Here is a 17106-nt window from a genome sequence, read left to right as displayed (position 1 = left end):
GAGGCTGAGGTCTGCTTGGTCTCACTTGGTCTCGCACGGCTAACAGACGAAGCGGGGACTGAGACCCAGATCTTTGGGCTCTAAATCCGGGCTTCCCTCTGTGAACCCCATCATTTCTACCGTGTCCCTTGGATTGTGCCTGAGGGCTGACCTCCAGCCTGAGATGCAGAAGTCTGGGAACGGTGCCCCATTGACCTGGAGACTAGAGAGCTCCCGGAAGGCAGCCGGAGGGCGGGTGGGGAGAAGGCTTAACAGACATTCCTAAATCTCAGTCTTAGAAAACGTTTTAAAGCGTTGATTTCTGGCCTGTACTCCGATCTCCGTCTGCCTGAATGGAAACTGCTGGTGAGGCCAAACTCCTTCTCGAACAGATCCATGGGTAATTCTGAGCTGCCACCTTGACTGAGCTTTTCCAGACAAAAATAATAATGCCCACATCATCCAAGCAAGAGCCCACCGTGCTCGCGGATTCGTGCCTGAACCAGCCTGGTCTTGGCGTTTTCCTGTTTCCTAAAAGCCAGTGCCGGTATCTGGGCGGGTCAGGGGAGCAGATTTCTAAAAAGCCTCAGGGAAGGACTGCATCTCTGACTCTCAAGGGGGGCGGGCCCCGCCTCACTTCCTCCCTCGCCTCCTCTGGGCTTCCTGTCCTTGCAGTGTGATGACATTTATTCCCCCTCCACTTCTCCTTTTACTCAGATAGCCCCGGACATCCTTGTCACCAGCCTTGTCCCAGCGCCTCCAGGACAATCATCAAATCTGCCTCGGGGACTGAGGAACAGCACCCGCAGAAGGTAAGACGGGGGACACTGCAGTCTGGGCTTGAGAGCAGAGACCTGAGCCAGGTAACATGGGGGAAGGTGTCTTCTCAGGAGCCGCCAGGCACTGCTCTAGTCACCCTACAATCAATATGGCTCCATATTCACTTCTAGTCACCCTACAAGCAGAAAGATCGGCAAGATCCTAGTCCCTCAGAAGGCAAACCGGCCAGAAAGGGTTTTCAGGAACCGGTTCCCAGGATCTGATATCGCTTTGGGCCAGGTGTTCCTGACGCCTGGAGCCTTCTGTGCGAGATGAAGCTGGCCCCTGGGGCGACCTCCTACAGGCCCCGGTCGGTAGTTGGGAGATGGGTCTGGTGACTTTCAAGTGAGCAGAGAACCAGCAGCCAGGGCCATTTGGAAAGGCAGCTGGGAGCGCAGGTCTTCTGCGTGTGAGAAATTTCCAAAGTCAAGTCAGTGGCTCCCGCTGTGAGGCCTCAGAGCCATCACTACAGACCCCAGCGCCCAGCTCGGTCAGGCCCACAGGACGCGTTCAGCCCCTGTATCTCACAGGCGAAAGGTGACATCCCTAAGGGGCACTTAGATTGGTGGTTTTCAAAGGGCAGCAAGAGCACTGTGATCCTCAGTTCCCCCAGAGAAACGTCTCCGTGGTGTACAAAACGTGACTACGCCGTGTGCCAACCGGTGGAACTTGGCATGGCAATGAGACGCCCCATAACTGAGGATGGGGTCTCGCGGACTCAGAAAGGCCCAGTCAAGCTTCGGTCCTGGCTTTCCGTGGCCACCTTTCCGGCTGGGGGTCATGGCACCCTTAGAGCTCTCTCCCTCAGGGACCTGCAAGAGTGCCTCCTGGCGGGCAGAGCAGAGTCCCCGGGACCACCCACCTGACCGAGCTCGGTGGGCATTCGGCAGAGGGTTCGATTCCCAAAGCACCTCGGGGGCTATTGAACCTTGAATTTAAAAATAAACACTGGACTGATTAACAAAGTAACTTAATAATCAGGAGTTAGGAATGCCTGGGGCCAGGCACTGTGCTTCGGAAGATGCTGGGGGCGAGGGAGGGGCTGGGAAGGTGGGAGGGTGTTTGTCCAGCCAATCGCCCCGCCCTGAGGAACTCCCAGAGGAGATAAGAGATGTTCCATACGTTTGCAAGTGCTTTGGAAGCCAGTTGAGCAAAAGCAGAATCTTAGCTGCTGGCTACACAGAGAAGTTTTGCTTTCTCAATCGCCACCCGAATCTGCCCTGTTTTGAAACTGCGGTTGAATTGGCGCAGAGGCTGAGCTAAAACTTGATTTCCTGTGGGGTTTCCTGTGGGGGCCGGTTAACAATATTTAGCCTTAAAATGAAAGGATTGGGCTTTACACCCCAGGGAAGGATTCGAAGCCCATTTCTTCACACTCCCCCCACCTGAGGTGAACTCTGGGAACCCAGGAGACACCACCTGGGAAGGTCAAACTGGTCTTCGTTCCTTCCGTCCTCAGTTTGACCTCTGACTGCTCAGAAGGTTCAGACCTCGGCCGAGGCCTGTTCCTCGCCTCGCTCCCAGGGCCTAGGCCTTGTGCTCGGTGCTGGAGACACGGCTAACTAACGGGTGTGGTTCTCAAGTTCAAGGCGCACGTAGAGTCTAGCACGGAGGACAGGCACAGATACAGCTCACACCACACAGTGTGATCTTTTTGACAATAAGTGGGACAGTGTGCACAGAATGGAGGCGTGGGGGAGCGTGCCCAGGACTCCCTGGGAGAGGGGGGCCGCTCGGGGTCCTTTTCAGAGAAGTCTGGGTCTCTACGGAGACTGGGGTAATGGCATTCCAGACAGAACCCAGCAACGCAGCCCCAAGACCGGTGCGCCCCAGGCATGCGAGAACGGAGAGCAGGCCAGGCTGGGGTGTAACAAGCCGTGGTTGCGGGGCCACGGGAAGTGGAAATCTCTTTGCCTTACTTGGATTCTAGCATCCCAGTCCCTGGGTGGAAGGCATGGTCAGTAGCCAGGCAGGTCCTCGGCCTCTGGTGGGGGGGGTGGGGGGGTTGTCTCCCCGGAGACAGCCACGTGGCAGCATGGATGAGACGGGGCTGACGTGAGGGTGAAGAGGCAGATGCTTTCCTGCTTTCCTCCTCGACCTAGATCTGGCCTCGGTTAGAGCGAAGGGTGGAGCTGTGTGCGAGGTTCCAGCCACTCTCTCCCTCCGCTTCTGCTCCAGGAAGCGCGGTGCTGGTTCAGTTTCGGTGGTTTGGTTCATGCTCCCACATTATTCAGTCCACGGCACTTCCTGTACCGAGTGAGCGTGTGATGCAGGCCCATCACCGGGGCCTAGACACTGGGCACTTGTCCTCGGGAAGCTCCGGGGCCCAGCTGTCCCTGCAGGTGCCGAGCGCCGAAGCCAAGTCACAGAGAAATGAGACAGCAGTGCCGAGCGGCCTCCGGTGGCTGCTGGGGCACAGGAGCAGAGATGGCAGCCGGAGCATGCGGGGGGCGGGGAGGGGGGGCGGGGGGGCCTTGGCAGGCGAGGGTGGGAAAGAGGCAGACGACATGTTTCTAAAACCAGTGGGTGAGCGCGCAGAGTGGAGGCCGTGCGTCTCCGTGAGGGGATACAGAGGCAAGGCCTCGCCCCCCCGCCCCATTTCACCAGCACACGTGGACTCCCCCCCCACCCCCTCCCGCCCAGCCACAGCAGCAGCAGCAGCAGCAGCAGCAGCAGCAGCAGCGATACATCCCCTGTACTGGCCAAGAACTGTTGTAGAGAAAGGGTGCCACAAGGATACACTTCTAGAATTATTTAAAATAGGAGTGTTGTCGGCCAAGTATTTATTAGGATGTTGTTACTTAATTTGGAGATTGTGATGGTTCAAATAAAGCACCCAACTCACCATGAGAGCCCAGCACAGATTAGCCATTAGGACATTCCCATCGACTTACTTTTCAGTTAAGGTGACTTGTCCAAAGCCATAAACCCTCTTAACTATTTAGAATATTACCTGCCTGTCTGTGGAATGCTCTTTCCGCCACACGACATGATACTCCCTTTTCTCGTAGGGTTCTCACTAAATAGGCATCATTGGACTGTGTTCCTTCTTCACATAAAGGCATTTCCAGTGCATTTTAACATAAGCAAAATAAAAATATAACTTAACTACAAATCCAGGTGATTTGAAATCAATATGTTTAATAATTTAAGATCATAGATTTAATGTAGGTTTAATTTGTCAAACTTTTGTTTGACATTTCCCATTTCAGAACTAGTTGAGGAATGATTTTGACATCTCACATCTTTTGAAAGGTGTTCAAGTAAATTTGAACTCATGGCTCCATATTCACTCTGTATCACAAGCAAACAGAGGCATTAAAGAATGATCCCATGGTTTGTTCTCCTAAAAGAAGATTCTGTGGTAGAATCTCAGTCTTTTAGTCCCATTTACTTCCAAAATTATTTGACCAGTCGATTCCTCTCGCTCCCTATTGATTGTTTGTTTGTGTCTGAGGGACACCTATTAACATCTCATAAATGTCACAGTCAGTGTGACACCACAGCTGTCTTGCTGTGACTCAAGACTGGTCTCTAAGATCAGATCAGATAAGGCTGGAGATCAAGGACGGATAGTTTCTCAAGACTTCCTTCCGTCCAACCTTAGCCACCGCTAAACTGGATTAAACTCAAGACCAGATTAGATGGAGCAGGTGTGGGTCAGAGCAAAGAGAGAGATTGAGCTAGAACTCCACAAGACTCTACCTGCCCCAGTGCTCTGCTGGGAGGAAAGCAAGGGTAACTTCCTCTGTGGCCTCCACGTTGGGCCGTGGGAGGTGACCACAGCTGGCTGCAGTTCAATCACGGAGCTTTCCTGGAAACTGACGTCATAGAATTACTCTGCAGAGCCCTGGGGCATGGGGCTGGGTGTGGCGACCTTGACTGTGGAGGGTGTGGGGTCTCCCAGGCGGTGGGGTTGGCAGGAGTGAAGGGGCGGGAGCTCAATAACTGGCCCATCGCAGTGAAGGAAGGCTGGGGGGGGGGGGTGTTGGGGGGGTGGCGCGGGCTCTGGGTTTCCGGGAGAGCTGGGGCCATCCATGCAAGTGGTAACAGTAATGCTGATCTTACCAAATGGGCAGCTTTTCTCCCTCAGTTGAGGTGAGTGTGAGTAAGTGGGAAAACCAGAGAGGAGAAAGCAGAGGTCCTACCTCCCGTCTGCGAAGGAAAGAATCAGTGGGGAGATCCCCAGGTTTGTGGGCACCTCCTCAGTGGGTGCTCTGTGGGCAAGGCGATGACAGGGACCTGAAGCAGTTGTCACAGGATCCCAGGTTGGTGGGGAGGAGGTGACTCCAGGGGGCATTGGCCCCATCTCCTTCGGGGTAAGCTATTTGCCGGTGCCCAAAAGATTAGTTTACTGGCAGAATAAATCTTAAGCCCAAGGCTCCTGACGCTGCAATGTCATGGTCATTGCACTCACTGGATTATTTAGGGTCAAGGAGGAAAATTCCAGTCCTTTGTTCATCCAACAATCTTAGTTATTTTTAAGAGTAATCAGGTTCTGTGCTAGGCCTTGAGGGTCCGAAGGTAAATAAACCAGCTCCTACGCTCAAGGAGCTCCCATTCTAGTGACGGGAGGGATCATTACAAAGCAAGGTGCTCAGGACAATACCGGAGCTGCACAGTGTCACCCTGTGGGAGCGGGGGTTGGGCACGAAGAATCAGAATCGGAGAAGGCTTCCTGGGAAAGTGACAACAAGTGACCTGAGTCTCAGGGTGATTAACTGCTCACCAAATTGAGGGGTCAGAGAGAGAGAAAGGGGCAATTCCAGGAAACCACGTGAGCCAAGCTAAGGAAGGAAGGGTAGTGACAAATAGTCAATGTCACTTGTTAAGTTTTAAAGTATAAGACAGGGACTGTTGCCACGAGTTTGGAGAGATGGGCAGGTGCAAATTAGCAAGGGCCTTTGACATATGTATACGTGCTGAAACCGTCCCTACAGTCAAGATGACATGCATGACTCCCCCAGGAATATGTGTGGTCTTTGCAACCCTTTCTCTTGCCCTTCCTTACTCCCCCTCTTCTTTACCTCCACCTCCCAAGCAATTTATCATCTGCTCTTTGTTGCTATAGGTTAGCTTTTGTTTTCTAAAATTTGATGTAACTGGAATCATAGCGTATTTATTTTTTATGTTGAGCTTCTTTCACTCTCCATAATTATTTTTGAGTTCATCTATGCGGTACCATGTGTTGGCAGTTCATTCTTTCTTATACCCGAGTAGTTTACCATGACATAGTTGTACCGCAGTTTATTTATCCCCTCACCTATTGATGGACCTTCGGATTGTTTCCAGATTTGGGCTATTACAAATAAAGCTGCTATAAACATTTCTGTACAAGTCTTTGTATGGGCGTATGTGTTCATTTGTCTTGGGTAAAGACCTTGGGTAGGATGGCTAGATCATTTGATAAGAGTTATGTTTCACTTTTTACTAAACTGGCCAACGGTTTTTCAAAGTGGATGTGCCCTTTTCCATTCTCACCCGCAGCGCATGAGTCCCAGTTCCACCACATCCTCATCCACCCTTGGTAGGCTCGGCTGTTTTTCTTTTCTCTTCTTTTAGTCATTCTAGGAGGTGGACCCTGGTACCTCGTTGTGGTTTTAATTTACATTTCCTGCATGACTACTGGAGTAGAGTGCTTTATCATTTACTTATTTGCCATCTGCGTATCTTTGGTGAAGTATCTGTTCAGCTCTTTTGCCCATTTTTAAATGGCATTGTTTGCTTTCTTGCCATTGAGGTTTTGTTTGTTTTATTTTTAATTTTGTTTCCTTATTGATTAAGGTATTATCTGTGGTTGCTGTTGAGTTCATCTATGCCCCGTTATCACTGAGAGAAATTAAAAATTGTGTGTCTGGATCTCTAGAATTGAGGACTAGACTTTGAACACTGATGTCCTCCTCATCAAGGAAAAAAAAAACACATCTATTTTTTAAAAAAGTTTTTGCCTGGCCAGCGTGGCTCAGTGGTTGAACTTTGACCTATGAACCAGGAGGTCATGGTTCAATTCCCTGCTGGGGCATATGCCTGGGTTTTGGACTTGATCCCGGTAGGGGGCATGCAGGAGGCAGCCGATCAATGATTCTCTCTCATCATTGATGTTTCTCTCTCTCTCTCTCTCCCTTCTTCTGAAATCAATAAAAATACATATTTTTAAAAAGTTTTCATTTTCATTGCTGTCTTCTTTCATTGTTCCACTGGACAGTTGTTGGCCAGTTTTAGCTCTACTGTAAGATTGACAGCTCCTGGAGGGTAGCTACTGCTTGGTTACAGTTGCTTCTCCCACAGCATCTTAGAACAAAAAACACCATCAGCGTCTTCAGTAAAAGAATAAATGAGGCATAAGTATGTTCCCCCACTTCCATGTGAAGAGGTATGTAGACTACATGTAGTGTATAGGTGCATCTCAGGGCACTTAAGGGACTGGCTGATCAAGGCACCAGCCATGTCCACAGCTAACTGACCAGCCTCGCCCTGACCTCGGCGCTGCCTTCTTGAGTAAGTACCCAGGCACTAGTCCCTGAGCACTGGGACACTGTGTCACTGTGACCTGCCCTCCTGGCTCTATTGCTTACTCCTACCGCGCTTAATTCAATGTTAAGCATCCTTGGCTTGATGAATTGAAGCAAAGGTGAGTGTCCGAGATGAGCCAATTGGTACCTCAGCTCAGAGACTAAGAGAGCAGGAAGTTTGGGGAAACTTTCCAGAGAAGAGTCACAGCTCAAACCCAAGGTAATGCTAGAGATCCTTGAACTGAATATTTGTGCCCGCTGAACCGGGTCACTTACATTGTCTTTATTGCCTTCTCCTTTTTAGTGCAAGAATATCCCAGGATGGGCATGAGCAGCTTGAAATTGCTGAAGTATGTCCTGTTTTTCTTCAACTTGCTCTTTTGGGTAAGTGAGCCTCTTCTGAGCATGGCTGAGCTCGCCTCCGCCCAGGTATGCTCTACCTCTCTCTCCTCTGCTGAAGAGCATTGTGTGGAGTGAATTCACGCACGCCTGCGTCATGTGCAGTCTACCTAGCCTAAGAAGAAGGGAATGACACTTTCCTCCCCTCTCGGCATCCTGACACAGCATATAACCCAAAATTGAACGGTATCAATATGAAGGGGGTGCTGTTTCTCTGGGGACTTTAGGTTATTACCACTCACTGCTGACATCTATGGGTAAGAAACCAGAGACTCTACACTGTGTATTGAGTGCCTCTTTTTTCCTAGATGTTATGTGCCCCCCTGGACATCTTAGAAGAGCTGATTGAAAGGAAAGCCACCTTCTCTGGGGAGGTTTCACTGTACCAAACTTAGCAAATGAATTTCAGACATGAGTTGGTATTCATGTTTCTATGAGAACATCCTTAGAAGTTGGCCTCTCCAGTTTTCTGCCTCGCAAGATGAACTTCTGAAACAGGGCCTCCACTCGACATGGTTGTGGTTTCCAAAGGGAAGACCATGTGTAAGCAGTTGAGGGGCAAAGGAGTAGGAATCTGAAGCCTGAAAATACTGTGCTACCCACAGGAGTGAGCTTCCCCTGGTGTCTGATATGGGTAGGATGAGGCCTGAGTGGGACATCACAGGAAGAAGCTAGGACCACCCCTTTTCCAGGGGAAAGAGGTTGTTCATCAGAGTCCTGATGAAGCCAATGGAAAAGGGTGATTCTAATCTCAAGTAAATGAGAATATGAGGAGATCCCCGAGGACCATGTTTTATCTCAGGATGCTGTGGCCTTCTTCCTTTCAGTTCTGCGGCTGCTGCATTTTGGGCTTCGGGATCTACTTCTTGGTCCACAACAACTTCGGGGCCCTCTTCCACAACCTCCCCTCCCTCACGCTGGGCAATGTGCTTGTCATCGTGGGCTCCATCATCATGGTGGTTGCTTTCCTGGGATGCATGGGCTCCATCAAGGAGAACAAGTGCCTGCTCATGTCGGTGAGTCTCTCGCAGGAGAGGTGGTGCCCTAAGTGTGTGTGGGGGCGGGGGGAGGGGGAACTTCATGACTTAAGGCCCAGGCAAGATGTGTTTTGGCAGCTCACCTATGGGCACAGGGAAATCAGAGGAGCAGGAGACTGGCATCTCAGAAGCATAAGGTTGGCACCTGCCTAAATCCTCCTGGCATCAGTCTATATTTTCGGAGTCACTAACTAATGGAAAATCTAGTCGCTAGATTCTTCTGAGTGCTGTGACCCTCCTAAAAATGGCAGCGATGCTTCCCTCGCTCCTGTCTGCACAGGATACGCCATAGTGAGAATGACCTGGTTTAGGCGAGGGCCTAGGCTGCAGCCACTGAGGTCTACCGTGAGGGATAGCAGAGCTTCCGGTTGGCCTCGGGCTGCTAACTATCCAGAGGAGCACCTTTAAGCTTAGGTCTAGCCTCTAAGCGCTCGGAAAGAAGAGCTCCCCGTTTCTCTTGTGTGCCCAGATCAGAGCTTGGTCTGGTTCCCAGTCACTTAAAGAAGAATCACTTGGTTCTTCTTTAAGTCATTTGGTTCATCTTCTTTCCGTTATGGGCCAGCTCTGAAACTGGAGTCCAGAGAGAGAATAAAAAAGTCCCAGTTCTCAGATAGTTCCCGGACTAATGGCAAAAGGTGGAACATAACAGGCATGGGGAAAGGTTTTAAGTAGTCAAGATTCATGTTGGGGTAAAAAGATAAAGGAAAGGGAATAAGTGTAAGTGTGAATGTGATTAACACAAAGGGAATCGGCATCCAAAGTTGAAGATAAATATGAATTAGACCATGATGGCAGGTTCTAATTCATATTCTCCCCATCTGTACACATAGCCCTGCTCTTGCAGAAGGGACCAGGCCCCAGACTCTAAAGACACTGTGTGGATAGGCTAATGCCAAAATGGTTTCATTGACTCGACAAATGGTATTGCATATACATTATGCACACGGAGCTCGGTACACACATGGGAAGGGAACAACAAAGAAGACAGCTGATCTGCCCTCTAGAGTCTTGGAATCTAGTTGTAGGAAAAGAATACATATTCCTCACAAGACAAGAGGGGGTTTGTGAAGGCTCAACAGGCAGGAACAAGAACCTCCTGCACCTGTGCGGAGACGTGACTGGATGCTCCCAGGATGCAGTGGGAACAGGGGAAGACCTGGGCTCTGTGCTATGAGCATGTCTCTGCTTTGCCCCAGTTCTTTGTCCTGCTGTTGATCATCCTCCTCGCTGAGGTGACCTTGGCCATCCTGCTCTTCGTGTATGAACAGAAGGTAAGTTATACAGAGCACAGCGCCTTATCCTATTGCAGAGCATGGGGAGTGGGCCGTGGAGAAGAAGGTGGCACAAAATAAGTCCTACAATTAGAGGTAGAAGAAAGTGGAAGGATGGAGGAAAGAGATTAATTATAATTGGGGAGATAAAAAAAATTCCTGAAGGATATTGCATGTGTGTGGTTCTTTGAAGGATAAGAAGGAAGAAGAGTGGAAGTAAGTCTATCTTCCTCCAGCCTACTTTGCTCCATGGGTTGGCAATACAGAATGTGCCTGAGAGCCACGGCTCTGACTGGCCCTCTCCTCCTTTAAAAGAGTTCTGGAAGCACAAGTGACCGCTGTGCGCTTCCTCCTTCAGTGCCATCTCACCCTCAGCACTTCTTCCCATGCAAAAAAAAATATCCAGGACCTCCCCACTCCCTTCCGTAGCTCTGAGGAGACCCTTTGGAAGGGAGGGGCAAATGGGACCGCTCAACTCTCCTAGAAATTCCTTGTTCCTTGAACTCACCTGCTTTTCACACTGTCTCCCTGCTGGCATGCGCCCTGTGCAGCTGAGCGATTCGGTGCGGGAGGGCCTGACTGACAGCATCCAGCGATATCACTCGGACAACAGCACCAGGGCGGCGTGGGACTCCATCCAGAAGTTTGTGAGTGCAGATGGGCCCCTCCCCAGCTCAACCCTGACTTCCGTTCTCCAACCTCGGTCCCTGGAGGCTAAAAGGCACTTCCTTTCCTGGGAGTTTCAGAATCTAAGGTCCATTGCCCCTAGGGCAGGTCCAGAATATGCTTGCCAAGAATCACCTTGGTTCTTCCTTAAGTCATTTGGGTAATCTTATTTACGTGTGGGTCATAACATAAAGAAGATGAATCGGGTTGTCTACAGTCTCTCTCTCATCCTTCACCAACTCAGATAGGCTCATGGGTTAAGTCCTACTAAGGAAGACCCAAACGTGTCATACTAGATTAGTTTGCGTCTTTTCCAAAATTTCCCTGAAAACAGAAATGATATAATACAAGAAATCTCTTTTGAATTCCTAAGTAGCCCAAATCCTGCTTGATACCTAGCCCATCAGCACACCATTCCTCATTCCCCCACCCCATCCACGAATACCTACATTAACTCTGCCTCCCTGCCTTGGTGTGTTGGGGGACACAGAAGGGTGAGGGAGCCAGCCTGGCACTGGCATAGTCTGTGTCGCAGACACCACCACTGTGGCCACATGGGGCCGTGGTCCTGCTGTGCCTGCTCAGTGTGGAGAAGCAGCAGCACAGGAAATAGAGCCAGACCAGGGCTGGTTGACCTTGAGGAAGTCATTTAACCTCTCTGAGTCCCCAGTTCTTTATTTTTCAATTCGCTTTAGAAGTCTCTTTATTAGAGAGTTCTCTGGAATATCTAAAAATAAACAGAAGAATAGCAAAATGGGTTTCTGGGTACAAATCACCCAGCTTCAATAGTTAATATTTTGCCACTGTCTCAGCTAATCCCCTCTGCTTTTTTTTGCTAGAATATATTAAAGCAAATACTAGATGTTACATCATCTTACCCACTCAATATAAAGATAATAGCCTTTTTTTTTAAGAACTTAAATTTTTAGAGCAGTTTTAGGTTTAAACAGAACAGAGAGAGGTACAGAGATTTCCCATATACCATCTGTCCCCACACATGCATTTCCCCATTATCAACAGAATAATTCTTTTTTTTTAAAACCAAGGATCAATCTACATTTACACATCACTATCACCCATAGTCCATAGTCTACATTAGAATTCACTCTGTCTTGTACATTCTATGCGTATGGACAAATGTATATTGACATATGCCCATCACTATAGTATCATACAGAGTAATTTCACTGCCCTGAAAATCCTCTGTGCTCCACCTGTTTATCTCTCCTCCTACTCCAGGGTGAGGAACCTTTTTTTCTGCCGAGGGCCATTGGATATTTATAACATCATTCATGGGCCATACAAATTAGCAACTTAAAAATTAGCCTGCTGTATGTGGTCCAACATTTAATAAACTCACCCCTAAAGCCTTGGCAGGGCCAGACCAAATGATTTCACAGGCTTTATATGGCCCACAGGCTGCACATTCCCCACCCGTCCTACTCCCATCCTTGGCAACCACTGATCTTTCTACTGTCTCCATAGTTTGGCCTTTTCCAGAATGTCATATAGTTGGAATCATACAGTAGATAGTCTTTTCAAATTGGCTTCTGTCACTCAGTCATATGCATTTCAGGGTCCTCCATGTCTTCCCATGGCTTGATAGTTCATTTCTTTTTAGTGCCGAATAATATTCCATTGTCTGGATATACCACAGCTTATTTATCCATTCCCCTACTAAAGGACATCTTCATTGCTTCCAATGTCTGATTGTCTTACTTTCTGTGATCTCAAGACGGGCTGGTGGGTGTAGGTAGATCAGCCTGATCCCTCCATTATAGAGGCCCCTGTGTGTCTCATTTTTGATCTGTAAAGTGTGAATAAAGTAAACGTGCCCTCTTAACTTTGAGGAGTCTCTGTGAATGCAATGGTATGATGGATTTGAAAGCATTTTGTCTCAGGAGCTGTAGTAGTCAGGCCAATTCTGGATTTTCTGCTACACAGTCAGATATGAAGGGCCCACTTTTCTCCAAGGCCCACATTTTCATTCTGTTGACTTTCTAACAATCGTATCTTTGGGGGGGCTTGGTTTTCAGCTGCAATGTTGTGGTGTAAATGGCACAAGTGATTGGACCGGCGGCCCACCAGCTACTTGCCCTAAAGATCCACAAGTTAAGGTAATTTGGGGCAACGTTTCTGTTATTGCCTATTTAATAGAATGATTAATTACCTTAGAAACTCCAGTCATATGGGACCTAGTCCTCCCAGCCAGAAACAGGGAACCTTGAACAAAATAGAGACCAGGGAGACAACCCAGGTAACCAGACAAATCGGAAAACAAAACAACAAAAAACAAGATCATTCAGACTAGAGACATCATGGAGAATCGTGCTGCCCTACACTATTACATTAGAGGGCGAAGTGTATGTGCTAGTGGCAGAGGATCATGTCTCGATTTCTCCTGAGCAAGAAGTGGGTCTCCTTATGGCTGAAAGTGAAATCTGTAAGGTTGGGGTAGAAAAGCTTCTCCCTCTACCACTTTCTCTGCCCTCCTTCCTTGGAGATGGCAGCATCCAGCCCCTTAGTGAGATGAATCATAAGGGAAGGAGTGAGAAGTTGGGGGAGACAGGAGTTGGCGCAACTGTTGAAACAACCTGCCCACTTGATTCGGACCTCCAGACTAGGCCCAGAGAGGCAGCCGAAATCATCTTCCAGCTCAACCAAGTCCTTAAGGTCCTGTTACCCCATGTTACCCACTCTTGGAGTTGTTTGGAAATCTCTGGAATTTTTTAGGTGTCTGAAGAAAGACTGGGACACCTACCAACCAGCAACTGCCCTGGAGCTTGGTAGGACCCTGATAGGTTTACTGGCTTTTGAAGCAGAAGCTGAAACGCAACCAATCCTAGCATTGCATTGCCTACATTTCCGTTTGTTAATTTCAAGTCAGCAGTAAATGTTCAAAGAACATAAGGACATCTGTTGCTGACATACCTTTCAGGAGTTAGTTGAACTCATGTGTGAGGATTTAAGACTTCTACTTAAGGTATCATTGTAATAATAACACCACCAAAAAAATCTTCAGTTCAATATTCTCTACTTTATGACTATATTTTTATATATAAAGAAAATAAAAATATAACACCTGGCTTAAGTCTCTTGGCATAAGGCAAAAGACAACTATCTTCCCAAATAAGCCTCTTGATAGAGTTGAATAATATAGTGGTATCATTTGTACTTGTAATTTTTTCTAGGGTTGCTACATAAAAGCAAAATCGTGGTTTCAGTCCAACTTCCTGTATATCGGCATCATCACTATCTGTGTATGTGTGATCCAGGTAAGAGCTTAACCATAGGACTATTTTCAGGATTAAATGTGTTACGTCATATAAAGTTTTGAACAGTACCAGTTACATAGTATGTGCTCAATCAATGTGAGCTCCACAAGTCAAGTAGCAAATAATGTTATTAGCAATTTCAAGCAGACAGAAAATATGCTATAAGAGCTATCTGGTCAACTTATCCTTAAGAGGAAAGCTTGTGACAGACTTGAAAAAAATTGGCTTTATATGCTAAGCAGGAATTGATGATGAAAATTATAATTAATTTCCTTGTTGTTTCTCTGCTTAGTTTGACAAGGCAGGAATCAACTGGGGAGAGTTTTGTCTTCTTTTATATTATGTGATATTTCTACCATTTTTATACCCACGTATTTTGGGTATGTCACAGATTAGCTAAGACTTAATCAAGGAGCTCAGAGAAAAACCAATTTTCTCCTCTTGGAAACCAAGGAGGATTAGAGCATAGGGCAGTGATGGCGAACCTTTTGAGCTCGGCGTGTCAGCATTTTGAAAAACCCTAACTTAACTCTGGTGCCGTCACATATAGAAATTTTTTGATATTTGCAACCATAGTAAAACAAAGACATATTTTTGATACTTATTTTATATATTTAAATGCCATTTAACAAAGAAAAATCAACCAAAAAAATGAGTGTGTGTGTCACCTCTGACACGCGTGTCATAGGTTCGCCATCACTGGCCTAGGGACTGGCATAGGGAGAGATATTGCATGAGGCGCTGACTTGTGCAGAACATGCCTGTTCCAGCAGCAGGGCTTCTTACGGTTTCTTAAAGACGTAAGGACACAAGAGATGTCCCCAGACTCTATACTCGTGTCTTGCCAGCATCAGGCCCACTAGTCTCCCCACCGCCATTCTAAAGCTAAAGGAGACAACACCTGAGAAGGAATTTAAAGTGATAGCAGGAAAGATGGTCTCAGTATAACGGATACTTTCTCTTACTTTGGGGCTGATGCCAGAGGTTGTGGGAGAGATGGCCTCTTCTGTTAAAGATCTCCTATTTTCCCAACTCTTCTTAGGTGTTGGGGATGTCCTTTGCGCTGACTCTGAACTGCCAGATTGATAAAACCAGCCAGGCCCTAGGGCTGTGACCTGCTACTGCCTCTGCCGGAAAGACTCGTTTCATCTCTGGAAATCCAAAACCACCTACAGCATGAAGCCCTAAATGATCACCTCCCGGACTGGCATCATTGTCCCGCTCTCATCTCTTCCCTGTTTTGACCGCTTTCTCACACAACCGGAGAAGAGGGTGTTGGACTGGCATTTCCCATCTCTGGAAGCAGGATATCATTCACCCACTCATGGTGGCAGCCATGCCACTCGACGTGGTGACACTAATACCTGAGCATTTTTCAAACACGAGAGACCGAGAGAACCTGTGGCGCTAATGGCTCAAGATCAAAGGATGGGTCTAGGACTCGAATTTTTGCATCTCCTCATTGTCAGGTCTCTAGTCTCTAAATCAGGGGTCCTCAAACTACGGCCCGCGGGCCACATGCAAATACAAATATTGTATTTGTTCCCGTTTTGTTTTTTTACTTCAAAATAAGATATGTGCAGTGTGCATAGGAATTTGTTCATAGTTTTTTTTTTAAACTATAGTCCGGCCCTCCGACGGTCTGAGGGACAGTGAACTGGACCCCTGTTTAAAAAGTTTGAGGACCCCTGCTCTAAATCATGCCCAGTTCACTCCAAAGTCAAGAAAGACACAAGCTGAAGGGATGTCTGGGGCCAGACTTACTGGATCATTGTCTGTGGGCCTTGGCTACGGGAATGACAGAGTATTCTCTCTTCACAAATAGTGGGGTTTCATTTCAATTTCCTATTCATTCATTCTGTCCTTCCAGAAGAAACTATGCAGTTATTCATATCCCGACTTCAGCCAATCTCTTAGCCTTTGATTTACATAACTGTGGAAGAATTCACCAGGACCAGTATCTCTGGTGGTTCAGATGATACTCACATTCAGAAGAGTTCTGATATTTTTTCTTTATCACATAAGGTTTTGTTAATGCGCTATTTTAACTCTTTAATAAATAAAATAGCATATGATCTCAATCACTACGTTCCCATTCCTATATCTCAAATGCATGTTCCATGAATCATACTGATTGCCTTGCCAGCAAGCCAGGAATACTAGTTATCTATTGCTGCATAACAAATTCCTACCTTCCCCTTTATCTAAGGAAAGTTTCCCTAGTACTATAAAGTTTAATATCTATTGAGGTCTTTCCAAGTATGAGACAATGTGCTGACAACTTTACATACATGTGCCCATTTAAATATTGACAAAATGTCTCCCCTGTTCACCTCCATAACTAACACACTCATAGAAACTTCATAGATCTTATCATGTTTTATTTTAATAATCTATATCTTTTCCTTTATTAACCTCTGGCCTGATCAAGTCAGAAAAAGAGAGAAAAAAATGTACAAATTAACTATAAATAAAAATTGGGCCATAACCTCAGATACACAGTTAAGATTTTAAAGCCTGCAACAGAATATGATTTTTAAAATTTAGGCCAATCACTTTTTTAAATGTAAGTGCTATAGACAATTTTCTAAAATAATAAATATACAAATAGATTAAGAAAGAAAAGGAGTTCTATTTCTGGTAAGACAACAGACAATATTACTAGACTAAACTTCCCATTATAAACAACTAAAATGCTAGATTAAAGCTTTGAAACATTTTATGAGGACCACTGTTGTGCTAGAAATAAAATAAGGAATACACAAGCCAGAGACCTACTGATGGTGTGAACCAGAGAGGTAAAAGAAATTTGAGGGTGTTTGCCAAACTAGGTCAACTTGGGTATCAGTTTTCATGGCTCATAGCACATAAAGTGCAAGAGGCAAATTTCAGTGTCCACTTAAGGTGGGGAGTTTAAGTAGAGATCTTTTTTCTTTTAAGTCAGAGACCCCCAAAGGCCTCTACTTTAGTATAAGAGTGAACTATAAATACCACTCCTTTTCACCAAAGATTACATAAAAATTTGTTTAAAACTTGGCAAATTAGCAGAGGAAGGCAACATTTAAGAAGTTGAAACCATAACCTGGCTGTCATGTTGATGTAAAGTGTAAATGAAGAGTGTCTGCATCATCCTCAAACTTTCAAACTA

General features: G+C 46.8%; 1 protein-coding gene across 2 annotated transcripts; it reads left to right on the top strand.

Moving 5' to 3' along the window:
• The first annotated feature begins 659 nt into the window (after positions 1-659).
• CD53 (CD53 molecule) lies at positions 660-16039 on the top strand. 2 transcript variants are annotated; one of them, XM_014459009.2, is made up of 8 exons: positions 660-791; positions 7615-7694; positions 8537-8725; positions 9943-10017; positions 10569-10664; positions 12720-12800; positions 13875-13958; positions 15001-16039. In XM_014459009.2, exons 2-8 carry the CDS (start codon positions 7632-7634, stop codon positions 15070-15072), a joined length of 660 nt encoding a protein of 219 aa, XP_014314495.1. In that variant the 5' UTR covers positions 660-791; positions 7615-7631; the 3' UTR covers positions 15073-16039. The 2 variants fall into 2 exon arrangements, with proteins under 2 accessions (XP_014314495.1, XP_023612845.1); XM_023757077.1 differs by lacking the exon at positions 660-791 and adding an exon at positions 7484-7530.
• Positions 16040-17106: the final 1067 nt, after the last annotated feature.

This window comes from Myotis lucifugus, unplaced genomic scaffold (genome assembly GCF_000147115.1).
Source record: "Myotis lucifugus unplaced genomic scaffold, Myoluc2.0 scaffold_101, whole genome shotgun sequence".
Taxonomy (NCBI): Eukaryota; Metazoa; Chordata; class Mammalia; order Chiroptera; family Vespertilionidae; genus Myotis; species Myotis lucifugus.
The sequence above is the reverse complement of the archived record's forward strand: the minus strand, read 5'-3'. Positions and strand labels throughout refer to the sequence as shown.

Bases quoted from the DNA above. Each gene is read 5' to 3' on its own strand.
- CD53 (XM_014459009.2), top strand. From the start codon at position 7,632: ATGGGCATGAGCAGCTTGAAATTGCTGAAGTATGTCCTGTTTTTCTTC. The intron at 7,695-8,536 runs GTAAGTGAGCCT...TCTTCCTTTCAG, and splicing joins TCTTCAACTTGCTCTTTTGG to TTCTGCGGCTGCTGCATTTT. The intron at 8,726-9,942 runs GTGAGTCTCTCG...GCTTTGCCCCAG, and splicing joins ACAAGTGCCTGCTCATGTCG to TTCTTTGTCCTGCTGTTGAT.